The sequence below is a fragment of the Raphanus sativus genome, chromosome 4 (genome assembly GCF_000801105.2).
Source record: "Raphanus sativus cultivar WK10039 chromosome 4, ASM80110v3, whole genome shotgun sequence".
Taxonomy (NCBI): Eukaryota; Viridiplantae; Streptophyta; class Magnoliopsida; order Brassicales; family Brassicaceae; genus Raphanus; species Raphanus sativus.
In genome coordinates, this window is record NC_079514.1 from 13,938,051 (window position 1) to 13,965,954 (window position 27,904).

General features: G+C 28.5%; 2 protein-coding genes across 5 annotated transcripts; one reads left to right on the forward strand and one right to left on the reverse strand.

Annotated features, from left to right (window-relative positions):
- Positions 1 to 8,083: 8,083 nt before the first annotated feature.
- On the forward strand, positions 8,084 to 9,155 carry LOC130510626 (uncharacterized). 4 transcript variants are annotated; one of them, XR_008944317.1, is made up of 3 exons: positions 8,084 to 8,583; positions 8,667 to 8,737; positions 8,805 to 9,155. XR_008944317.1 is itself a non-coding variant. In XM_057007096.1 (2 exons), exons 1-2 carry the CDS (start codon positions 8,327 to 8,329, stop codon positions 8,674 to 8,676), a joined length of 267 nt encoding a protein of 88 aa, XP_056863076.1. In that variant the 5' UTR covers positions 8,084 to 8,326; the 3' UTR covers positions 8,677 to 9,155. The 4 variants fall into 4 exon arrangements, 2 of the variants coding, with proteins under 2 accessions (XP_056863076.1, XP_056863075.1); XR_008944316.1 differs by having other exon boundaries at positions 8,084 to 8,737; XM_057007096.1 differs by having other exon boundaries at positions 8,667 to 9,155.
- Positions 9,156 to 13,175: 4,020 nt separating this feature from the next.
- On the reverse strand, positions 13,176 to 15,002 carry LOC108831193 (uncharacterized protein At5g49945-like). Its single transcript, XM_057007983.1, has 4 exons — positions 14,349 to 15,002; positions 13,947 to 14,020; positions 13,705 to 13,794; positions 13,176 to 13,560 (listed from the first exon to the last, which is right to left on the reverse strand). The coding sequence occupies exons 1-2, from the start codon at positions 15,000 to 15,002 to the stop codon at positions 13,994 to 13,996; spliced, it is 681 nt and encodes a 226-aa protein (XP_056863963.1). The 3' UTR covers positions 13,176 to 13,560; positions 13,705 to 13,794; positions 13,947 to 13,993.
- Positions 15,003 to 27,904: the final 12,902 nt, after the last annotated feature.

The window sequence follows — 27,904 nt, forward strand, 5'->3', positions numbered from 1 at the left end:
CAATGTTAATTTGTGAACCTGGTTGATTCGATAGAAACCCATAAAAATTTGATGATATTTTCTAAAAATGATCCAAATTTTATTTTAATAGTACATAAATTTGATTTAGCTTTTTGATCTGGGATTCTTAAAATTTTTAATTTTTTTTATTATATCATTGATAGAAAATGACGAAAATGGTGATAGGAAAAACTAAAATTTATTGTTACAATTCATTATTATTTTATTTTATTTTATTACTGATATTAAATAGAGAAATTGCATCCTATAACTATAAAAAAACCCACTATCTAACCAAAAATATTCTCTCTCTCCTTATTTCTATTCCTTTCTCTCTCCAACTTCTCATTAAAAATCTAATTACCTCTTTTTTTTATATGGCAAATAAACCCTATTACATATTTTTTATTAATATCAAATATTTGTTACAATTTATATTGCTATAATGTTAGCTATGACCCGTACGTGGGGATACCATTGTTATATTATGGAAATCTACGTTCAGATACCCTGTGTTGAATTTGAAATTCAAAATGCATTAGATTGAAATCTTCAAAATTAGTGGTATACTAGATTTTGACATACGCTTTAAAAGCGCAGATATATTTTTATTTTAATAAAATTTAATCAAATTTATTCTTTTGATTAGAAAATAACTAATTTTAAAGTTTTCTATTTGTGTTTCAAAACAATTATTCTATTATAATACATGATTTTCAAACGATGTTTTCATATCCAACTCAGACCTATGATTGAACCAATAAATCCAGTGATATGTGTATAATTCAGTTCAATTTAATAAAAGAATTTTAATTATAATCTTAAAAAACTTTGTAAAAATCTAAAAATCCTATTTTAACCTAAAATCCAATATGAGATGATCCGCTAAAAATAAAAAAAATAATATCTTTGAAATATTTATTAAATAATTCATACTTTTTAATATTATATAAAACTGAAAATAATAATTATTTAGACTTTAATGAGATTTGTATTATGTCATTTGAAGAAAATGAAACAATGGTAATGGAAAACTTTATTATTGATATGAAAAAATTATTTTCTTTTTTTTTGGTTATTAATAAGCTATGATAAGTTTGTATTTTTATTTATTTATAGATCTAAAACTTAACTTTAAGATAAGTTTTTAAAAATCGAACACTCAAAATTGGCATATCATTATTATGTAAAAATGAAATAATAATAATATTTTTTAGTTTGCATGTATATATTTATATCCGATTTATAAATAATATTACAGATGAAAAATGATATTCAATTTAAATGGAAAGTATATTCTGCATAAAAATAAAAAATTATTATTCTTCACAAATATGGAAAGTACTAATTACCGTAGCAATAGAGAATATTATATTTTTAGTTTAAATAAATCATATTTAATATTTAAATTAAATGTCAAAGGGAAAGACTTGTAAATATATTGAAATGCAGGGATAGAATCCTAAATTTTTAAAATAGGATCATGCTTTAATAGTATACATATTGGATAAATAGAGAACCGGTTAGGAAATAAATAATAATAATTTAGTTTATATAATGTTTGGGAAGTTATTTTGAATGGTATATATTCTTTTATGATAGATATTCTTACAATAGTATATAAACTCAATTACGTAAAATATATTTGAATAACGAACTAAATACAACATTGTGTGTAAAATTAACATAAACTTTCATCCTATAATAATATAATCGTACTACTAGGTGATAACATGCGCCATACACGCATGGTGAAGAGACTTAAAAAGATTATAACTTTGAATCTATAGGTATTAAAAAGATAAAAGTCGTAGAAATAAATATCTATTATTAAAGTTGAAATACACAATTGGATTGTTTGGAAACAAATATAATAGAATAAATGAGGGGGAAATTTCATAACTACACTTTGTGTAGTATCACAATTCAACAATACCACCAATAGAAGGACATTTTCACAAATACACATTTCATTAATGTGTAAAAGACAAAATTAACCTTACATTATCTTCAATCCATCATTCATTTTTTTTCATCGTCTCTGTCAAACTTCCAACCGTCGAGATTTCGTCGTCTTCGATCTATCCAGTGGTTTCACATCCTCCTCGTCTTTCTTCACTCCCTCATATAATTTCAATAGCGAAAAAATCTTCACATCTCTCATCCTAAAATGGCGTCGGTGTTCCTGTGATTGTATCACGTCGTGGGAGATCTGACGATGGAGAAACCAGAGATGGTCGTAGAACTCGAGACAGAGACGGTGAAATCCGTGATTCATCATATCGAAGAGTCAACGAAGTGCGGAATCCCGGTTTGTCGCCGGTTCCTCCTCGTGTGGTGGAGAACAGCGAGATGAGACAGCAGAGCTATGTATATATGCCTCTTGTGTTTTTTGTTATTAGCTCTGTTTGTTATTCTCTGGATATCTGTATTGATCTCATCACCAGTTAAAAGGACAAAGTTATCTCTTCCACCACCAAATCTTATGTTCGTGGATGGATCAGATGTAGAATGTATTGCAATTACAAGTTGTCTTCCGTACTTATTCAAGTAAGTATTGTCAGGTCTTCTCTGTTTTGCAAATATAATATCCATTATTCAGTTCTCAGTTGATTTCTTGGTTAAGTTACGTGCTCTGTGTTACCTCTGCGTGTCCCAAGTTGTCACTTCTTTTATTCTCTTTGATATTTCTTCTTCCTGTATCATTTACCTTTTTTCGCTTGAAAATTATCTAAAATCCTATAATAGAACATAAAGCTAAAAACTACGTCTCTGACTTGCTGCTGCCATGTATACTCTACCCCTGCTTTTATTAACTTTCTGCAACTAACTGCAGAGATATTGCCGTGGTTGGCTGGCGAGAAGGAAGTTTTATCTTCAGAGAGAAACAACAATTTGCATTCAAAGTGCTATCCGAGAATTTGACTGCATTATGTCGTTTCATGGCTACAAGCATGCAGCCACAGAGCTTCAGCGGCTCGTTAGAGGACAAATTGTTCGAAGCAGGTTTCAAGGTGATTAAGCAGTTTCTCTAGTACCTTACTTTACGCTGATTACATAATAATTTTAAGCAGTTTCCAAATTGAATTTTCTCAGGAGCTTCTTATCTCAATTCAAAACTTGACGAAGTCGTTTCAAGACTTCCACAACACAGCGTTGAAATGACTTTGTTAGTTTGTTTCCAAACTCTGTTGTGCTTCTGGGTTTAGTTTTTGTATGAAGAGCATTGATCAGTGCACTCCCACAACTAGAATTTGTTAGGTTTTCTGTAATCAAACTACTGCTGCACCATTTCTTGTGTCTATTATCACAGCCTCTTGATTCGTGTTATAAGAGTTTAATATTCTTCGTAGCACAATTAATAAAAATTAATAAATCTTTTTCAAGAGGTTATAAATCTTTTATAAGAGTTTATAAATCTTTACAAAACTTTAGAAGTAAATATTCATAAAGCTATTATAAGTGTCTATATTATAAATGTTTGTAAATTATTTATAAGAAATAAAAGATTATTTATAATGGTTTACAAAACAATTAATAAGACTTCATAATAGTTTATAAAATCAGTCTATAAGGCTTTCTAAATCAATTATTAAAGTATAATTCATTTATAAGAGTTTATAAAATCAGTCTATAAGGCTTTGTAAGGATTACAAAAAATTTATAAATGTTTATAAATCATTTTAAAGATTTAGAAATCATTTATAAACCTTTATCAATATTTAATATATATTTCTATAAATGATTTATAAACCCTTATATATTTATAATGGTTTACAAAACAATTAATAAGACTTTATAATAGTTTATAAAATCAGTCTATAAGGTTTTCTAAATAAATTATTAAAGTATAATTCATTTATAAGTGTTTATAAAATCAGTCTATAAGGCTTTGTAAGGATTACAAATAATTTATAAATGTTTATAAATCATTTTAAAGATTTAGAAATCATTTATAAACCTTTATCAATATTAAATATATATTTCTATAAATGATTTATAAACCCTTGTATATTTATAATGGTTTACAAAACAATTAATAAGACTTTATAATAGTTTATAAAATCAGTCTATAAGGCTTTCTAAATAAATTATTAAAGTATAATTCATTTATAAGAGTTTGTAAAATCAGTCTATAAGGCTTTGTAAGGATTACAAATAATTTATAAATGTTTATAAATCATTTTTAAAGATTTAGAAATCATTTATAAACCTTTATCAATATTTAATATATATTTCTATAAATGATTTATAAACCCTTATATATTTTTAATGGTTTATAAAACAATTAATAAGACTTTATAAGAGTTTATAAAATCAGTCTATAAGGTTTTCTAAATAAATTATTAAAGTATAATTCATTTATAAGAGTTTATAAAATCAGTCTATAAGGCTTTGTAAGGATTACAAATAATTTATAAATGTTTATAAGTCATTTTTAAAGATTTAGGAATCATTTATAAACATTTATCAATATTTAATATTTCTATAAATGATTTATAAACCCTTATATATTTTTAATGGTTTTTAAAAAATTAATAATACTTTATAAGAGTTTATAAAATCAGTCTATAAGGCTTTCTAAATAAATTATTTTATAAACCCTTATATATTTTTAATGGTTTATAAAACAATTAATAAGACTTTATAAGAGTTTATAAAATCAGTCTATAAGGCTTTCAAAATAAATTATTAAAGTATAATTCATTTATAAGAGTTTATAAAATCAATCTATAAGACTTTGTAAGGATTACAAATAATTTATAAATGTTTATAAATCATTTTTAAAGATTTAGAAATCATTTATAAACCTTTATAAATATTTAATATATATTCGTCACGACTTACATAACTCTAGAACATTTTTTTTCAAGCAAGGTGATGACTTTGTCTTCTAATTCTACAATAATTTTCAATCTATTTTCTTTTTATGACTGTACATAATTTTGGATTATTTCTTCCTGGTCAGATTAGTAGACTCTCTAATACAGAAGCTTTGATTTTTGGTTAGCAGTCAACAGGACCGTCTGTTTCTTCAAATACTGAAGATTTTTTCTTACAAAGCAATTATAAGAAACACTCGACACAAATACTTCTGTTAACTTGAACCATTGAGTTTGGTTTCGCAAGGATCCATATCATACAATGCTCTTTTCATGTTTCCTGGCAAGAACCACTAGATTCCCTTTCTCTGAAACTGGCTCTTTTTCTTCAGGGAAATCAGCCTCTGCAACGAATGGAGCCTTTTATTAATCAGGTCTGATGATACAAAACTCTTTGTAGCATGGTTTTCTGCTTCAGTGTATCCGGTCCTCTCTTTTCTAAGTGATAGCTCACAAAATATATATGTGTTTAATTGGAATCTTTTTTGCAGATGTTGGCTGAAGAACACTGGTGTAGTGATTGTGCTAAATGAGTAGGGAAGCCCCCTGGAAATCAACAAAGATGAAGAACAATTTGATTATTAACAAACTGAAACAAGATCCATAAAGAGGAATAAGGAAGAAAGGAAGCATATAACAGAAGAACAAGGTAAATAGAAAAAGAGGAGAAGGACGAGACTTGGAGTGGGAAGCTCCAGCGAAAGGAAGCTTGCACCATCTCCTACACGCCGTATTGAACCAGCTTGCCTTCTCGCCATTATTAAGATATCCCAGCAAAGCTATTCAATTTACAAAACACTAAATTAGATTCGTTTTGAGACTGAGAAATAACAGAAAACAAATAATCTAAGCTAATTAGTGATGGCGTAAGAGATGGCTAAAGCAGTGCAGACACCATTGCCAGAACCAGACATATCCTCTCCAAGTAATAGCTTCGAAAACCTTTCCTTCATTATCTCAATCTCTGCATTAGTCAAAACAAAAAGAAGAAGAAACAGCATTAAAATACAAAACATCTCAATCTCTGCATTAGTCAAAGCTGCGAACTTTAATTCTGAAAGTGTCAGTGAGGAATAAAAGCGAACACTTGGTGGACGAACCTGAGACTGTCGATGGTTCCAAAGAGTCGGGGAGAATCTTCCTCTTATCTCCGTCGAAATTCTTCACCGACCAACGAGACGACACCGGGGAATGCGTGAAATCCTCCGTACTGCTAGGGCTTTGCTCCTCCTCTTGTCTGGTCGCTTCCGAAATCAGAAAATCTGAGCTGCAGCTGCTGCTTTCTCTTCCCTTCTCTCCCACTTGTCGCATCTCTATTCTCAATTTCTCCGGCAAAGAACCCACTATTACTACTCCGGTCTCTCTCTTTAACACAGTCTCCGATTTCTTAAGAAAAAAAGAAGTTGCTCGAAGATGTGAAATCAAATGCTCGAAGGAGGAGCCTCACTCTCACTGTGGATATTCTCGTGAGAGTGACAAGATGCAGATTCGAATTCTAAATTGAATTTGAGGCGTACTTTTTGATCTCACAGTCACAGATCGGAGAAGATATCTCCGGCGAGAGAAACATGTGGTGAGGGAGAAGGAGAGGTTTAATTATTTAAGGGTACAACAGTAATTTGAATCATTAAAAATATGGTGGTATAGTTGATTAGTGTATAATTGAAAAGTGGTACCATGAAAATGATATTAGTGGCAATTTCTCATAAATGAGATATGTTTGGAAACATGGATAGTAGAGATTTGTACTTTTATTTATTTATATATTTAGCCATTGTACTTTTAATAAATTAATAATAAATGACAATTGTTTAGAAACAATAATAACATATTTAATACTTCTTTTATTTAAACATTTGTCCATTGTTTTTACAATAAATTAAACAACCTTTTTATATTTCTTTTTATTTACAATTATGTCACTATATTTACAATTCTTTTTATTTACAATTTTTATGATGAAAATAAAACAAAAATTGAAATATAAATATAAATAATATATTATATAAAAAAAATTTTAAAAACAGTATTATTACGTTATTTAGTTTAGTCAAAATAAAAATTTCAAGAGTTCAATTTTCAAAAACAATATATCATAAAATTAATAATAATTCATAGAAAACTAATGCAAAAAATTAAATTTTGAAACATGGATAAATAGTATGTCAAGAAGGAAAAAGTAATGGCTTATGTTATTAATAAAAATTAGAAATCCATTATATCTGTTTTAAAATAAACAAAATGAACTAATCTAATTACCTTAAAAAATTGTTTTGTCTACAATAATCATAAAATAAAATTTAAATTTCATATACATATTTCAAATCAAAATAATAATTTAAAGTTGATTTATATCAAAAATTGATTTAAAATATGCATATATTCAAAATTTTATTTTTACTAAAATATTTTCAAATAACCATTATTAAAAATGTTTCCAATATATATAAGAAAAATACAACAAAAGGATTAATTTCATATACCAACTTACATTATGATTTTTATATTTCACATTAAACTTTAAGAATATAATATATGTGATTATTTATAAAATGGTACATATAAAATACTGTTAATTATATGATTATTTATATGATGGACCAATACAATTAATTATATGATATATATATATATATATATATATATATATATATATATATATATATATATATATATATATATATATATATGATACATAATAGTGACTAGGGATGGGCAATCAGGTATCCAATTCCAGTTCGTTTTGGATCTGTTTGGGTTTCGGGTTTCCAGGATCATAGATTTCAGCTCCATTCATATATTTCTAAATTTTAGTTCGAATTATGACCAGGGCTGGGCGTTCAGGTATCCATTCGGGTTCGTTTCGGATCTGTTTGGATTTTGGGTTTTCGGGGTCAAAGATTTCAACCCTATTCAGATATTTCTAAATTTCAGTTCGAATTATATTCAGAACTTTGCGGGTTCAGGTCGGGTTCGGATAATCCATTTAAATTATATTTTAAAATTCATTATACATTTTGAATTTCGTAAAATATATAAATACAATAATATATTATATATAAATCTGAAGGGGAAATTTCATAAATACACTTTTCTTAGTACCACAATTCAACTATACCACTAATCAAATGACATTTTCAAAAATACCACATTTTAATGTGTAAAAAGACTTAACTATCCTCACTTTTCACCTTCAACAATCGATCTCATATTCTCTGTTGGTATTCTCCTCCGTCGAGATCTAATCAAGCCTTCGTCTAGATTCATGGATTCATCGTTGCTTCCGATGAGACGACGACGCGACGAGATTGAGTGATGACGACGGTGATGCGACGACGACGAAGACGCAATCGAGCAATGACAACGAGAATGAGATTGGACAACGGCGGAAGTGAGGTCCTCGAATCGTTACGAGAACGGCGACGGTATTCACAGGACCAGTGATGAATTGGAAGAAGAAGTGGGGTCACGTCTCTCCTTCCTCCAAGAAGAAAAACACCTCCTCCTCTGTTGTTAACGGTGGTGGTTCGGCTTCCGAGGGATCGCATTTGTTGTTCTTTAAGTGGGCACCGTTGTCTCAGGGCGGCAACAGTGGTAACGAAGATGGTAAAAGCGAGATTAATTCTCCTAGCGATGAGCCTGTGACGGAGACGACGGCAAGGCAGAAGAACCTCCCTGGCGGAGATTCAAATACGTGCCGGTTAGTCTTTTTCTTTTAAAATGGCAGAACTTATGTTTCGTAAGATGTTTGGAAAACTCTGGAAGGTACTTTCACATTATCAGGAAGACTTGACTGTGTTGATCTTCTTATAAAGTCTGTAACCATCCATTGCAAAAGCAATAATCAGTTTGAGGTAAAACTGACATATTGATCTTAAGAAGCTTTGTTCAGTGTTTTAATATGCTTCTTCCACTTGCCAGAGAAGCAGAGACTTCTGTCCATCAGCTCCTGAAGCTGATCACCACACCATCTCATGAAAGAGTATACACAAAAACCTAACGAGCAAGTCTCTGAAGAGGGATCAATCAGAAGATGCAGGGCAACAGTTATCATCACATGCTTAAATACCTTGTTTGGCTTCATCAACGCCTATCTGTCTTTCCTTTACCTCTCTTCCTGAGAACAAGTGCTTAGGTCGCAGAGTTGGTATAACTCTATCAGCTTCACCACATCGTGCATTCTTGTCTCTCTTTTTGTGTAAGAGCTTATAAAACCTTGTCTCAACCATCTATAAGGTTTATAAAACACATATAAATATTTTGTAAGAGCTTTTTTGTGTGTGTCGATGGGTTTAGAACATATTTATAAGAGTTGATCCAATATATATGAAATATAAATCTACTTATAAGAGTTTATAAATCCATTTATAAGGGTTTATTCAAAAGATTATAAGAATTTTATTCATAACATAATTTATAAGGGGTTATAAATCAATTAAGAAGTGTTTATAAATCAATTTAGAAGAGTTTATAGAGCAAGAAAAGAAGGACTTGTATATAAATGCAGAAAAGAGAAAAAAGTGAAAAAACAAAACATGACCACATGTTTAGATTCCAGCTTATTCATAACCACAAGCATGTAATGAGTTGCATCCTTCAATTTGTGGAATCACCTCAAAGTTGGATATTTTGTTTCTTTTACTAGTTATGTTTTGGAATATATTTAGCACATCGAGGCAATGAATTTGAGGTACTGTTTGCTAATATCTTATTATAAAGTTTGTAAATCATTTATAAATTATTTATAAAGTTTGTAAATTATTTATAAATGTTTATAAATTATTTTTAAGAGTATATAAACCATTTATAGAGACTTATAAATAATTTTGCAAAGTCTATAAACCGTTTCTAAATATTTATAAAACAAATCAGTTAGTAGGTCTTTAAATCATTTATAAGACTTTATAACCATTTATAAATTTTGTACACCATTATAAAGGATTATAAAATAATTTATAAGGGTACGTAAAATTTCTGAAGCGATGTAGCCTTACTTGCTGTCCACATGTGCCTCAAAATCTGTCACGTATCATCATCTCTTTACAAAAACTCATAAGGGTATGTAAAATTATTTGTAAAAGTATATAAATCATTAATAAAGACATATAAAACAAGTTATAAAATCCATAAACCATTTATGAATATTTATAAAAAAATTATGAAAGTATATAAATAATTTATAAGGGATATGTATACTATTAATAAGGGTTTATAAGGAGTATTTTAATTTATGATAGCTTAAATTCAATTTATAAGGAATATTTTAAGATTTGTATAGGTTTATAAATCAACTAAAAGAGTCTATAACCATTTAGAAAGTCTTATAAAATAATGAAAAAATTACACTCTAAGACACATTTCCACTTTCTTTTAACAGATTCAGACACTTCTCGCTGGAGCTATACTTTCTTTGTGTCTATTGTCACTTCTACCCCCAACTACAATTTGCTTTTTTTTTTTCCAAACTAAACCAAATTGTCCAACTAAACAAAAAATTAAAAATATAAGAAAATAGAAATCGTTTACTCATTATCTCTTATCTCAAAATTAAAATTCAAAATCACTTCTATGGACTTTGAACCCTAATTGAGGTGATTCTTTTTCATCCTCTCCCAGAAGTTGATTGATTTCACTTTTGCAGTTTACTCTTGCCTTCTTCTGTTAATACTATCAAATCTCGTTTCTTTATGGAGAAGATGTTACTAACGAGTTTCTATGGCCGGATCTGAAGAAGAATTGGATCGAGACGTGTCGACGACCGGCGCTGAATCCACTACAGCGAAGCAGAGCCGTCATGTCTCATGTACCGAGTTGATATCAACACTCGACGATTTCCCCGGGTCACATCAACGAGGCAATAAGAGAAAGTCTTCACTTTGATATGACTGCTCCGGTGAAGAGACCTTTGTTTCCAATGCTATGGTGAAGAGACCTTTGTTTCCGATTCTCCGGTGAAGAGACCTTCGTTTCCGATGCTCCGGTAAGTTGAGTCTTATGTTTGATTCTCTATGATGGTGACTAATCGATGGATATTGTGCCGTTTAGATCTTCGAGTACAATGAAAGTGCCGTTGTGGCTATGGTTGGGAAGAACTGCTTTGCCATCGCGGGTGATCGTAGGATCGGTGTGCAGCTACAGACAATCAACATCAATCTCTAGAGAATCTTCAAGACCCACAATGGTGTCTTCATCAGCTTTTCTGGTCTCGCTACTGATGTCAAAACACTGTAAGAAAATTCCAGATGTTTTATTTGCTTCTTCTCTTTGAATCTTCTCTAAAAGGTATGGTCTTTGCGACCTCTTTTATGGAGTCAAAGCTAGTTGGTTTATGTCGCAGTTCATAGGTCCAATCACTCCCACTATCTCAGTATGAGGATGATGTGTTTTCTTGTACCCATCGTTTACTCCACTATGAGATTTTTAGGATTTGGTTTTGAATTCTTGTTACATTTTGAAGCCATCAGCTTTTCTAGCCTGTTTGGCAACTCTGTTTTACTTGAACAAGTCCTCCATATATGGAGTGTAAGCTTTTATTTATAAAATATGGATATGATCGGAACAAAGAATTTGGTGGAGGGTTATAAGCATGTACTACTCGCTTATATGTCCACATGTGTCTACGCTTACTCTACATGTATATATAGATTGATTATTGCTAAGTCAGAGTTTAGGTGATTTCATATTGGGTTTAACCAGAGAATGGCTAGTACTTGGGAGGATCCTAGTAAAGTTGAGGTCTTGATGAGACTTCAGGGTTTAAGGAAAGTTTATTCACAACATATATGTCCACAAATAATTAATCTACAATTTTTTTGGTGTGTGTTGATATGTTTTTTTGTTGATATTGTGTCTATGTCCACATTTTTACTCAATCCACAACTATATATGTTCATATATTTCATTTGTCCACAAACGTTTACTTCACAATTTTTTTTTTGTGTTCATGTGTTTTCTCATATTCAAGTTGTTAAAATATACTAAAATAGATTTTAAAATGTAGAAGATAAAAATGGTGTCCATGTCCACAAAATTTCATGTGATATATAGAAATATGTGTATCCACAAAATAGTGTCCACAAAACCTTGTCCACATAGATCTCAAAATGTAAACATTATAAATTTTACCAAAAGTATATACATTATGGATATCAAAATGTAGATGAAAAAAATTACAATTTATTTTACATACTAATATATATTTTATACATTGTAATTTGTAATAATGACCATTAAAATATGGTGGGGGATACAAAACCTTTTTTTAACAAAAAAATATTTAGTTTTAATATATTTCAATGGTTTGATTTTGTTGTTTTGGATGTCATCTAGTGGCTCCGAATTAAACTCAACTATCCAAAAAAACTAACTAGAGTAAATGTTAACTAAACTAAATACAACGAATCAAAACCAAACTCAAAACCAAACTCGTTGTTTCTTTTTGCTGAGTAAAAGGGCATTTTGGTCTAAAAAGCGTCTGGAGCTCACTGAAAGTGCCCCACCAACCGAATGTGTCTAATGATGTAAACAAAAAGAAAAAAGTGTCTTAGATAGTAACGCACTCTAAAATAATTTATAAGGGTATGTAAAATTTCTGAAATGGTAGAGCCTTACTTGCTGTCCGCATGTGCCTCAAAATATGTCATGTATCATCATTTCTTTACAAAGCTTTATAAAGGTATGTAAAATTATTTGTAAAAATATATAAACCATTAATAAAGCATATAAAACAAGTTATAAAGTTTATACACCAATTTATGAGGGTTTATAAATCAATTTTATAAGAGTTTATAAATCAATTTGTTAGAGTTTATATAATCATTTTAAGAGTTTATAAAAAACTAGAAGGGTGTAATAGTAAGAGTTTATAAATCATTTATGAAGATTTATAAATGTATATAAATACTTAAAAATATTTATAAGGGTTTATAAAGCATTTATAAGTGTAATATAATTTATAAGAATTTATAAAGTCATCTTAAGGTGTTATAAATGTTTATAAAGTTATTTACCAGTCTAGATTGTTTTCTGTATTAGGTTTTTGTTACTGTGTAGAAAAAAAATGAACAACTTTTAGATGTCATGTCTCTTATCATTGATCTAATAAACTTGATTGTTCAGCTGAAACAATCCCTCTACTGCTAAGAGAAGTAAAAAGAAACTAGAAAAGGCAAGAGCAAGAATTTGATTTTTTGCCTCTGGATCTTAGTATGTATATATTTTGTTCAAATCATCACATGAGTCTCACAAAAATAAAACAGTTAACTACACATTAAAAGTTGCACATGATGAAACTAATCCCAAAAATTGTAGAAAAACATGATCAACAAACACATAGAGAACAAACCCATCATAGAGTTGCTGCTAAAGGATCTCATGTTTGCCACTTTATCAACAAACCAGGAGCAGCAGCTTGAGCCTCTGTAGCAAGTGGGATGAGATTTGAACCACCTCTACAATTCCCAGAGGGGGACACAAAAGTATCATCATTACATGCTTGATTGTTGCGGCAAAGGGAAGTGGTTTCTTTCTGATTACAATCACCCTGCTCTGTACGCAAACAATGATCCTCTTTAAGTTTCTCTGGTTCATCATTCCTTACTATCGGTCCATTCTTTAAGGCATATTCCCTAGCAAATTTGCAAGCTTGTTTGACAGTAAATGCATCCATACCATCGACCTGTTCATCCCAAAAATCCAACTCAGAACCCAATCAAACTCAAAACAGAGTTGATACTAGAAGCATAGTACAAGAAACTGATGCATTCAGCCTTAAAATGATAGGATAATGAATGAAAACTGTAAAGTAGCATGCTTGTCATACTTGCAAGAACAAGAAACACCTTGAGAGCTAGACAATAACCAGTTCTCGCTCTTCTTCTTCTTCCTGTGGAAGAAATCCTCCATACAAAATCTACAAGAGATGTTATGAATACATAAGAGCGAGATGAAGCAATATATATATATATATGTGTGTGTGTGTGTGTATACTTGTTCTTCTAGTTCAAGATTATCAAAACATGAAACCTCATACCGGTTTGGTTTAAGAATAGATTTGTTGTTTACCTTGTAGGAAGAGCAAGACATATTGCACCCAAAGCCATTAATTACTTCTACACCTTCCATTGCCTTGCAGGCTGCTGCAAGATCATCCATACCAGGATATATATAAACCATTATAAATAATTTAGAAACCATTACAAATGATCTATAATCTTTAGAAATTATTTATAAACCTTTATAAATTATATATAATTCCTTACAAATAATTTATAAACCATTATAACTAATATATAAATTATCTATAATCTGATCAAGTACGTTCCTTTAGCTTAAGAAAGAATATCTTAAGTATGAGCTTGTATGCTCATCCATAAAATGGTTACTGCTGAAGTCCAAGAAGACACTAAGCTAAACTTAACTAACATCATTGTCAATCATCGAAGAAGGAGGTTCAGAGCATCAGACCTGATCAAGAACAACATCAGTGATCATATCCCCAGCCACCTCCTTAGACTCAGAAACCACAGCCAACTCCTCGGCCACCCACTTCCTCCCGCCAGGAGCACCCACCATCGCACCAAACCTCTGCAGATCCCTCATCTCCTTTAACATCCCTTTTGCCGCCTTCTTCCTCGCCAACGCAAACACCACATGATCCATACCTTCATCATTCATATAAACCTCGAAACTAATCTCATCTTTACAAGGCACGGCGCAATTAAACAGCCTGGAGATTAGATTGTGCCTGCTCTTCAACTCCAACGTCGCCAGAAGCCCGTGGCAGTACCTGCGCCCGCTCGCGTAGAACTTGAACACGTTCGTCGCTTCTTTGAGCAGCAAGGGAGAGTCTTCTCCTTCGCCGACGCCGAGCAAGCTGAAGTTCTTCTCGAAGATTACGTCCTTGAGAGCGAACTTGGAGGCCCAGGAGAGAGCGAGGGTCTCGTTGGCGCGTTTGCCGAGGAAGTAGTTGATTAGGTATGCGATTAAGATCGAGACGCAGACGACTGTGTAGGAGGAAAGCTTCTTCTTGTTCTCGGCGATGTCAGTGTCTTCGAGAGCAGATGGATCTGGAGTCTGCGGATCTATGATTTCAGCAGCAATTAGAGATTCATCCTCCATTGTTCGTTAATTAAACTAGGGGCACAATAGTATTTTGCTTAGTTAAATTTTAAGGGTAAAGTTGATTAGTGTATTTTTGAAAAGTGGTACCTTGAAAATGGTATTTTTGGCAATTTCTCAAATCTGAATAACATATGTGAGAATACCTAAACTTAACGTATAAATTGGTTTGGTTTAAATTTTGGATCAAAAATCAATAATTATTTTATTTATTTTTGGTGTTTCGAGTGTATTTCCACTATATTAGATATTTATATTTGACTATTTTTATATATTTTCAAGTATTTAAACCTACCTAAAAGTATCATATATATGCTGGATGTTCTGATATACGCTAAAACTAAAAATAATTAATATATTTAAGTATATAAATCTTTTTCGGATATATTTTGATATCCAAAATATTTTGGTTCGAATTGGTTATGGTTTCAGTATCTAAATATCAAAATTTTGAATAATTTGGATATTTAATCAAATTTGGTTCGGGTTTGGTATTACTCTTTCAGATCGTGATCGGTTCGGTTCTTCAGATTTGAATTTTTTATTCAGCTTTAATATTGACAAAAAAATATATAGAAATATATTTTTGATATATACATCCGCACGGACGTGCGGGTCAAAATCTAGTTATATGTTATATAATAAGTGATTCAACTGGTAAGCTTAGATTTTTTAAAAACAATTGTGTATTTGTTTTGTTTAATTGAATTATAGCTCGTGGAAATAAATTTATAAGAGTAAGCAAAAACTTATACAAAATAAATTATGAAGTAATGATAAAAAAACATAAAAAATAGAATTATTTATTTCATAAATCTATACTATTAAAACACAAGGCCCTTTTTTGAGGTGACCTTGGAGTTTCAATATATTTACAATCTTATGCCACTGAATAAATTTTAAGCTATGATTTCAATTAAATTCTTTTATTTTTATTTTTTAATTTCTGCCAACAACCTAACCATTTCCACTTATTTAGTTAGTTTCCCATATTTATATATGTTTTAATATGTCTCTCCCATTGAAAAAAAAAGAAAATTTTGAAATTAAACATTTTTGATTTTAATCAAGTCTACGATTTTGTTAAATTTTGAAAAAGAAAATTTCGGCAAACTATCAAACAAATCTCCAACAATATATTTAGTTTTGCAAAAATAACTCAGAATATCCCATAATCAAATCAGTATATACCAATCTTGAAAGATTATATCGATTAAACTTGACCATCAATATACTTTTTAATTTTCTTTTTATCAAACCTAACCAACCTAACTAGCCGACTATTTACTCTATAAATAGTCATTGAACCATTTGGTTGACTCGACCATCTTTGCATTCTAATTTTCTTTAGTTCTTTTTTTTTGAAAAAGGCTTAATTTTCTTTAGTTCTTAGTTTTCATTCTTTGTTTTTTGCATCTTTTGTTGTCATTGAATTATATGTAGTTTGTTTAGTTCTTAATTTTCTTTTGTTTTGTTCCTTCAGATTCTAATTATTTGTTTATCGTCAACAAGCTAATAATTTGTGTTTGTTTGTGTAGGGACTAAGCTAATGTAACTAATGGATGCGTAGCATAACAAAAAGAAGAAGAAGAGAAGTCTAATATTGGTATTTCAAAGAAAACGTTGTGAGTTGGGTTTAAACTATAAACCGTAATTATGCTTTTTCTTCACATTTTGCCATGTTTCATCGTATTTTTATATATATTGTTGTTTATTATTTATATTTTAAATATAGAATAATAAACATAGTGTTTATGAAATCATATTTTTCGAAGATGAAAGGTTGGTTGCTAAAGAAGAGTCTCAAATACAAAAAAGACCGAACGGAAGAAACAAAGATGACGAAGAACCCGAGAGGGAGAGAAATCGGAGGAAGAGGTGCAAGAGGCAGCCAGTGTTTTTCGAGATTGACAGTAGTAAGACAAACTTTACGGCGAAGGAGGCTTGACAATGGTGAAGAGGCAAGCTAAACTGACTTAGATTTTATTTTTAGGTTATTTGGTTAATTTATTTCCTTACAAAAAAAAATTATTAACCAAAATTGTATTTATATATAGGCGGCAAAATAAATTGTTTATATATATATATATATATATATCATCAAACTTTTAGAATGGAAGATATACACAATCAATAAAAATCATTTTGTTGATTTCCAATTCATATGATTTTTAAATTGGATATAAATTAAAAAATATATTCCATTTCTAATATTTTTATTATATACAAGTAAAATATTGCAGACTGGAGAAAATATTGAGATATCCATAATCTCGGGATATCAATAATTAGAAAAAGATTTGATACTTTAGCGACAATTAACTGAAGTACTTATTTAAAATTCTTATAAAACTAAACGACATGTTGAATATTCATCTAGAAACTGAGCCACGTATTGTTTCAATTTAAAACTGCTTTTCATATCATCAGAAAGTTAAACAACAAACAAGATATTATTTATTTCAAAAAAATCTCATGATATATATTGGATCAAATAGGTTCAGCTTGAAATATTTAATATTCTTCAACAATTAATTATGCGAAGTTTTGGCACAATTTGGAAACCAATCCAAAATATATTACCTATGTCATGGTTTAGTAAAATGTAAACTTATTTCACAAAAAAAATCATATGTAGTAGAATATTCTTAATATATTTACCTTATAACTGTACTCATAACATATCGACTAAACATACAAACAATATATCTCAAATGACTTTCAACAAATTTATATGGGTTTATAGAAAAAATCACTAACCTCAATTAAAAATATATACAAAAATAGGTTTGCATCTATTAGTTAAATTTTATATTATATGTATATTAAACTTAGTTATAATAAGAATGAAAAAAAATTAGAAAACTAAATAAGATATATTGTTTTAATAACTTATTAAAGGTATAATACAAAAATTTAGCCATTTAAAAATGAAAATTAAATCTTTAAAACAAAACACCACACTATAAAAAAAAATATGATAAGTCAACTTTTATATCAATTATAAATTTCAAAACTCAAACGTAAAAGTTTAAAATTTATCCTATGTAGTTTGAACAAAAATAGAATGTTAATATTTTTACAATATCAAAATTTATATTAAGGTGTAAGCGAAAGTACAATCTAAAATCTGTAATGAAAGTTGAATAATATATATAAAGTTGAAATTTACTAATATTTTACACATTCGTATAATAGTTGTAAAGAAAAATTACCTGCGCTTTGTAAATACACTGGCATAAGATTGTAATTATTGAGGAAAACAAGGGGATATGATTTGCAGAGATAATCTGTTTTAATTTTTTAAATGTCGTAGTTTGTAAACCTTTTTTCTAACACACTTATTTTTTATTTTAGTTGTTTAAATATATATTAACATTTCTAATAATTTTTTTACCATTGAAATATGAGACTTTTTTTGAGGTCATCTTAATTTGTTTTAGTATTTATAAATGTGCCACTTTAAACATCAGAAATTTAAATTGCTTACAATATCTTCACAAGATCTTTAGAATACTTGAACAAAACAATCAATACTATTAAAACTGGATCATGACCAGTTGATAAAGGTTATGTCCACATTAAAATATAACTACATCTAAAATATAACTGAATGACATAACTAAATACAACTGCATCTAGAAAACGTAAATAACCACCTTCTGTTTAAAAAACGAAACCACCTTCCACAGCCACTTATAAACTCCTATTTTATATATGGGTTATGTATAAGGCAACAAACAACAAATATCGAACTCATATTATATTTTATAAAAATATACCAAATTTAAATTTATGATCTACAAAGTATATTTTTGGAAGTAAGTTTAAGATTACTAAAACTATTTAAGTTGATATTATTATGGAATTATTATTTATAAAAATATATACTTATGAAGAGACCAGTTATAGTCAATATGTGACCTCACGAGAGCAATATATTTTTGAAACCAATAGTCATATCAACCCATTTGTAAATATATTTAACAGAATATATTAAAAATTATTTTCTTAAGACATTTTCAAAAAAAAAAAAATCGGTTTTCGGTGCGGGTTAGATTTTATATTGGTTTCTGGATATAACATTTTAAGAATCGTTCGAGTATATAGATCAAGTTTAACAGAGCACGAGACTTTGATTTTCGAGTCGATTCCGAATCGGATTCTTTGGGTATGAAACATTCTTGACTAATTATGTTAGGAAACTACTAAAAATATAATATGTTGCAAACTTTAAGAATAAAGTTTCAAAATAATCTCTTATATGCATATGGCACAAATATATAGTTATACAACTTGACAGATTTAATATATTTACCAAAAATTTACTAAATTAAATTAATATTAAATACAAATATTATTAAAAATAACACAAATATAAAATTAAATTTCTCAAAAAGGTAAAACAAAAAATATACCCGCCCTCTCAAAGGGCGGGTCAGAATCTAGTATAAGATAAAACAAAACAGAATCAATAGAGTAATAAAATATAACAGAAACAAAATATAAGAAAACCAAATAAAGAAAAAACTGAGAAAACCACAATTGTCGTGAGGTAGGTATTCATTGGTAAAATATATTTGTTTTGGTTATGATGTTTTGAAGCAAACAGTGGTGAGGAGATGTAGCTTCCAGCCTTGAATTTATGTAATGATTCGGGTCTATGGTATATAGATAAACAAATCGCCATAATTATATAAAATATTCAGTAATTAATAATGAATAATTTACGCTCCAATGCAAAACAAATTTGCCTTATCACTTGAATTTCAAATTGATTGAAAAAATCACTAACGTTCTAATCACATTTTTAATATAAGGAAACCAAGATTGCGAATTAATTGAAAAAATCAGTCAATCAATATCTAATAATCAATTTCGATTTTGAAAGTTCTCTTTTTTTGTCGCAATCTTTGTTTCGAAATATTGAGGTCAACTCCTATAACATACCTTATATCCATGATTAGCGTCATATTTATCTTTATACATTTCTAATTTAAAATATTATGAAGATCATACATTGTATAGCAAGTATTGCGTGATTGACCATCCCTTCGTATCTTTGGAAACTATTAGAAAAATATTTTAATCTTTACAAATATATATATTAACAAAATCAATGCCATAAGGTCTTTAAATTGCATAGCAAAGATTTCATGTACACTATACGGCCATACTATATTATATAACATTATATTACATATTATTATGACATTATCTTGGAATGCAAAACATGTATTCAACGTTTATAGAATCATATGTTATAAGTAATTACTTTATTCTAATAAGTATTTTTTTTTACAAACTATAAACAAAAACAATACGATTTCAAGAAAAAAACTTTTCATCATAAATCATAGAACGTGAAAACAAAATTAATGAATTTAGAATGTTTAGTTGAACAAACAGAGAATATGGTAAAAATAAATTATGATGAAAACGGAATGGACTGGGCAAAACGATAGCAAAACCAACATAAAGTTGGTCTATTGAGTAAAACACTTGGATCATTTAATAAGTATATGAGGTTGCATGTGAGAAATGATATATTTTCTAAAAGAAAAAATAATTTAACATACGTCATGTTTCGTTCTAAGAAGATGTACGCAATATATGTTGACGAAACATACTAAGACGGTTATTTGAAAACATATCAAGAAGGTTGATATTAAACATGTGATATTAGATAATCGGTTTCGTGATTTAATACATATATCGGTTTTGTTAATATCTCTTTTTGCCTTACGAACATTAAAATGACATCGACTATAAATATGTTATATCATATAGTAAATGACATCAACTATTATGTTAAGCTACACTTTAATGAATAATGGCAATGTATGTAATAAATCTAGTAAAGAGAGCACTTTTATTATAGAGTGTGAGAATGAATATAGTGTTGCCACATAAAAATGACATTTTGGATAATAATACATGAGTATAAGGTTACTTTGTAGGAATGTTCCTCTTTTGATATTAAGGAGATTTTAGTTAAAATGGATGTAAATAAATAAAAAAATTAGTCATGAATAAATATGTGAAAAACAAACCAAAAATCAAAAAAAATAACCTGTAGCTAAACCTAAAACACAAATCACAAATTTTTAATTGTAGACACTAAAATATAGTTTAAATCTACCGAAGACAAAAACTATAAAATATTCTATTATATCTAGTGATTTTATTTATATTGAGTCATATGATTTCCCTTTTGAGTCGACATACAAAAGAAATAAATTTCTTTTGATCACAATATAGTAAATATAGCTATACTAAATAATTTTGTTAATTATTGACTAAATTATTGTTAGAGAACTGTAAGCAATCTATTGTTAGTCAAAATTTAAGTTAATACTAAAATATTATTGGTTAATGTAAAACAAGTAGATTTTTGGGAATTATTCTCTTTCAATAGTATAGAATACAAATTATATTTCTTAACTAAATTTTCTTATAAACTAATTGTAACTTTGAAGATTTAAAATATTATATGATTATTATATATCTGTACAATACTTTAACCATTTTAAAAGTAAATTACTATTTTATTTATGTATAAATTAATTATTATTATGTTTAAATAGAAAATATGTTTTATTTCATCTATAAATCATTTAGAAAATAACTATTTTAACTATGAAAATAATAGCATTAGTAAGTTTTATACGAATTATTTTAAATTTGTACAGTTTCTTAAAACTGCTTTTGTCCAATTTTATCTTTCAAATATATCTTTTGGACCACTAGATCTATTCGATTTATTTTTGTTTCACTCGATCTGTTTGATTCATTTGATTAGTTTAGTCCATTAGATCTGCAATGTTTGATCTATTTTTTTATTTCAAAACCTAAACTCAATTTTAGATTTGAGATATGCTTCTCTATATTTTGTCTTCTGCAACGGTACATCTAACATCTTATCTTATATATAGATAGATGACTAACAATTGGTTTCAAAATTTTCAGTGATACGTATACTAAAGTTTGTTTTAATAGATTATTGCATCACGAATTAATTAAAATGATTTAACGTCTATGTAAAGTTTAGTTTTTCAAACATTTATCGTTTATTTATGGATGAATATTTATTTTTGCTTAATAGGTGAATTATTAAACGTCACATATAGTTTAGCTTAGACAAACCATTTGTGCCTATGTGTAAAGCTAATTTAGAGGAACTGTACAATGTCGAAGTAAGGAAAATCTTCACCTTGGGTGACTGTTGCAGCCGCTTGTGGATGCGTATGGTTGTTATTTTAAAGGGGTTTATTGATAAATGAATTCTCGTAAATTTTAAAAATTTTGAGATTTCATTTTTACTAGTTATTGGATTTCAAAATTTTAATAGAATTCATTGTATTGCTTTAGGAATTTTTAAAGTCTATTTAAATCTTTTATTATTCAATTTCAAAGTTTTATTGAATATTTTTTATTTTTATATTATCTTTTTTTTAATAAAAGAATTTTACTCTTTTGCGGACGCTAACTTTAACTAATTTTAAAATTTTAGAGATTTACAATGCTTTGTAACGATTTATAATATTTTTTATAGTTATTACAAAATATCAACAGTTATTACTAACCGCAATTTTTTGAATTTACGGATAGTAGCAAAAAAACTAATCATATCTTTAGGAGGGGTTATTGGTAGACAAATTCTAGATGAGTTATAAAATTTTGAGTAGTCTTTTTTTTTGTCAACCATGTATTTAGTCTTAAATGTGCTTGGACCAATTCTACAAAGAAAAGACAAAATAGTTTAGAAGATAAGACCATTTCTTACGTGCGTTACAAAGTGTAAGATGGTGTGGCCACATTATTTTAACAGGAAGCATAGAATTCAAATAAGAATGCAACAATCAAAATATCTGAAAATATATGACAGCATTGAACTGACAATCAAATAATAACAAATGGTGATTGGTAATTGTTCTGAGAACTTTCTATAATTCATTTTCTCTCTACAACCATTGTAGTTTACTAATTATGCTCTGAAATACAATTTTAAACTACAATTCAAAAAGTTAAACATAAATATAAAGTTTTAGAAATTAGCTTTTTTTGTTGACAAGAAGAAAAAAGAAATTAACATAGAAATTAGCTTTTAACAATATATTTTTAATGTTTGGAAATTATTGATGTAAATCTACAATAATAGAATATACAACTATAACAAAAAAACTTACTTCATGTATTTTAAAGAAAAAAGTGAAAACTCTGACTCTACCAATTAAACTTAAAAATTTACAAATTTAAAATATTATAAATTAACATATATGCATGTTTATAGATTGTATTTTTTCTTTAGTTTTTATTAAAATGAAAATTTTAAAATTATAAATCACCATATATATGCATGTTTATATTCTAAACAAAATATTCAGTCTGTTTCATATTAAATAATAATTTATATCAATGCACACATATTAAAAATATATACTTTCTGAAAAATAACATTAGAACATAACTTAAATATAATTTATTTGATTATAAATATAAATACTAAAATTGTAATTGGTTATATAGTTTTTGGTAAAGATAAAAGTTATACAGATGCGTAAATTTATCCGAATCACTAAAAGATACGTGGAGTTTAAATAAAGGGAGAATTTACCATCTAACCAAATTTTCAATAGAAATTAAGGATATAGCAATGATGTTGACATAATTAAGTCCATAACAAACTTTCACAACTTTGACAGAGAGAGAAGAAAGAGAAATGATGTCATTGATATATAACTTTTATCCGGCACTTTGGATAATCATATTAGATATATAACATGACAACACTTAACTAATCACCACATATAAAATGTCAACTTTTTAAAACAAATTACGGAGAAACAAATGCCAACTCAAATCTTTTATATATAAACTTAACTTTTTTTTTGTCGAAAAATATATAAACTTAACTAATCACCACATACAAAAGCTCAATTTTTTAAACAAATTACAAGGAAACAAATGTCCACTGAAATCTTCTATATATAAACTAAACCCAAAACACCAATCACTAAACCCTAAAAAAAAATTAAACTTTAACCCAAATATCAAAATATATACATAATACATAATATGAAGCATTATAAAAAATAGAATAGTATAACAACCAATATAACATAGTACATTTTGTTCAACCCAAACTTTCTATTAAAGTAAACCTAAAGATGTAACGTTTACCCAATGTTAACCTAAACTTTTTATTAAACTAAACTCAAAACACTAATCACTAAACCCTAAAAGAAAATGTAAACCCAAACTTAAGTATCAAAATATACACATAGTACATAAATAAAATATTATCAAAATAGAATAGTAGTTAACGAAATAGTATAGTACATATTGTTCGAATATCATAGTACAAACGAAAACTTACATGACAAACGAAGATGCCTCAAACCGTAACACCATCATGATCTGTAGATTTCAGAAGTGGAGACACTTATGAAGCTGGATAAATAATTGAGGTGGTTGTGAGGCAAGGTGATAGTAGCTCAATGATAAATGTAATTAGGAATGAAGTGATAATGATTATAGAAAAAATATTGTTTATAGAAAGAGAGGTGTTGATTAAAGATACAATAAATACAAAGCATAATATGAAACTGGTGATGAGCACATCGTAACCGTTGACAAAACCTAAATGGTAAAGATAAAAAAGTGGTAAATGATAATTAAGAAAAAAAAAAGAAAAAAAAATAGGTATTTTCTCTTTCATTAACCTGCAACTAGGGGTATTACAGTATATATTATAGAAATAATGGAGGTACTTTTATTTTTAGCTAGATACTTAATTATAGTTTTTTCTTAGTTATCCAGCCCAATTTCCCTTAAATAAAAGATAAATGGTAAAAGTTATCGAGTGTTCTACACGATCGCATATTAGTCAGATGGATATTAGAAAAATGTTTATTGACTATAATGAAAAGGTACTAAAATAGTACTCCTTCTGTCCCACTTTATGTGATGTTTTAGGTTATTGCACATTGATTAAGAAAACACATATTTTTATGTAGTTTATATTGGTAACATAAAAATACATTAAATAAAACTAGTTTAACCAATAATAAAAAAATACAGTATTTTATAATTGGTCATAAAATTCAAATCATATTAAACTCTACCTAGATTAGTGAGAACATCATTTAAAATGAGACAAAATAAAAATCCTAAAACACCACTTAAAATGAGATAGAGGGAGTAATTATTTAATTGACTCAGATCTTAATTGACCCAGCATGTATATTCTGTAACGTACCGGACTTGAAATCCCAATTCAAACCAGTTAATAATAACCTTCAAACGAGAAAGCGACAGCTGAAATTAAAACAAAAATCAAAATTATCAAAATAAAAATGAAAACAGAAAAGGCCAAAAATAACAAGGGGAAATTTTATTTATACACTTTTCTTGGTACCACTTTTCATATATACACTAAGAAGGAGAACATTTTCAAAAATACCTAAATCATTAATTGATAAAAGACAAGAACACCCCTCTCACAATCTAACCTAATTTCTTATCATTTTCTTTGCCGAGAGAAATCTTCGTCGAGCTCAACGACAGAGACGACAACGCGATGAGATTGAGTGATGACGATGGCGACGCGACAAGACCGAGTGACGACGGCGAGGATGAGATCGAGCATCGACGGCGAGGATGAGATCAAGCGAAGACGGCGGCGGTGAGGAGGAGATTTGAGTGATGACGATGGCGACGCGACAAGACCGAGTGACGACGATGAGATCGAGCGACGACGGCGAGGATGAGATCGAGCATCGACGGCGAGGATGAGATCGAGCGAAGACGGCGGCGGTGAGGACGAGATCGAGAAAGCCATTGGAGGAAATAAATCAGAACGCGATTAAAGAAGACAACAAGGAGAAGATGATAAAAAGAGAAAATGAATCTGCTTAAGTCACGAAACCTCAAGTGATAAGCAGAAGCAGATCGTTGAGGAAATCACGGGACTTCAATTTCAGTCTAGAAACATTGTTGTTGCAATCAAAGGAAGAAGACGACAAGAGCAGTTACACAGCGCTGTTGCTGAAAGATATCAAGAATTTCCATGGGGGGGAGAGTAGTCACGATGATGATGAGGAGGATCTGTTTAGTCTTCTTCCGTCTTGTGTTACAAAAGCTTTATAAAATTAATTTATAATACTTTATAAAATATCTACTGCAGACTATAAGTTAATTATAAACTAATTTATAAAGTTTTGTAAATCATTTGAATCTAGCTCCAATGGAGTTTGTACTTGCAAAACTCAACCCAATCCACTGCATACATGCCGAAACAGGCTCAAAATTATCAGTCTTGTGTCTCCTCCACCTCACTCTATTGCTCATAAGGCAGAGCTGAACTATGCCAAACACAAAATGTGAAAGATTTACCACTGTTGCCACCATCTCTGAACCATCTTCTTCTAGTGTCTTGGACAAAGAGATAGTTGGTACTGCAGCCTGAGACTGAAAACAACTGAATCTCAATATCTCAAGATTTATAAATTCTTACAATTTTTTTATAATTCTCATGTAAATGTTTGTAAATTATTTATAATTATTTACAAAATCATTTTCTATCCAAAAGAATCATTATTGTATGTGTAATTATAGAATTCATAAATATTCTGTAATGATTTATATCATCTTATAAGGGTTTATAAGAGCTTTTTCTTTTGTGTTGATGGGTTTAGGACATATTTATAAGAGTTGATAAAATATAAATGAAATATAAATCTATTTATAACAGTTTATAAATATATTTATAAATATATTCCAAAGATTAGAATTTATTAATCTTCATAACACAATTTATAAGAGTTTATAAAATAAGATATGGTCAAATGAAAAGTCTAATTTAAGCACAACTAGATTTTATAAGGGTCTATCAATAATTTATAAGAATATGTAAATGTTTTATACGGGTTTATACAATCATTTATAAGGGTTTATAAAATCATTATTTATAAGAATTTATAAAATCATTTATAAGAGGTAATATAAGAGTTGTATAGGTTTATAAATCAACTAAAAGAGTCTATAACCATTTAGAAAGCCTTATAAAATAATTTATAATGATTTGTATAATAATTTATAAAAATTTATAAGGGTATGCAAATAATTTATAAGAGTTTATAAAAACAATTTATAAAGTTAATACACCATTATGAAGGATTATAAAAAATTTATAAGGGTATGTAAAATCAATGGTAAGAGTATATAAACCATTTATAAAGGCATATAAAACATGTTATAAAATCTATAAACCATTTATAAATGTTTATAATAAAGTTATGAAAGTTTATAAATAATTTATAAAGGGTATGTATACTACTAATAAGGGTTTATAAAAACTTTATGAAAGCTTATATTCAATTTATAAGGAATATTATAAGAGTTGTATAAGTTTATAAATCAACTAAAGAATCTATAACAATTTAAAAAGACTTATAAAATTATTTATAATTGTTTGTATAATAATTTATAAAGGTTTATAAAAGTATGTAAATAATTTATAAGGGTTTGTAAAATTAATTTATAAAGTTTATACACCATTATAAATGATTATAAACAATTTTGTTTGCTAGATTGTGTTAGCAATGAGATATCTGCAGATACAGTAACCACATTAGCACCAAACAAGATCAGATTCAAGGTTTATAAAAGTATGTAAATTATTTATAATAGTATATAAACTATTTATAAGGTGTACAGATGATTTATAAATATTTATAAATATTCTAGAGGTTGTTGTAATTGAAGATGCTGGTCACTTCGTTAACCAAGAGAAACTCAAGAGGTCACTGCGCACATCAGTGACTTCTTCACCAAGCTTCAGGACAACAAGAAAAGCTTCTAGGGTTCTTGGCTGTTGCGTTGCCTCTCAAATAACATTC

Bases quoted from the DNA above. Each gene is read 5' to 3' on its own strand.
- LOC130510626 (XM_057007095.1), top strand. From the start codon at position 8,327: ATGAATTGGAAGAAGAAGTGGGGTCACGTCTCTCCTTCCTCCAAGAAG. The intron at 8,584-8,804 runs GTTAGTCTTTTT...TCCACTTGCCAG, and splicing joins GGAGATTCAAATACGTGCCG to AGAAGCAGAGACTTCTGTCC.
- LOC108831193 (XM_057007983.1), bottom strand. From the start codon at position 15,002: ATGGAGGATGAATCTCTAATTGCTGCTGAAATCATAGATCCGCAGACT. The intron at 14,021-14,348 runs GTCTGATGCTCT...ATGATCTTGCAG, and splicing joins CTGATGTTGTTCTTGATCAG to CAGCCTGCAAGGCAATGGAA.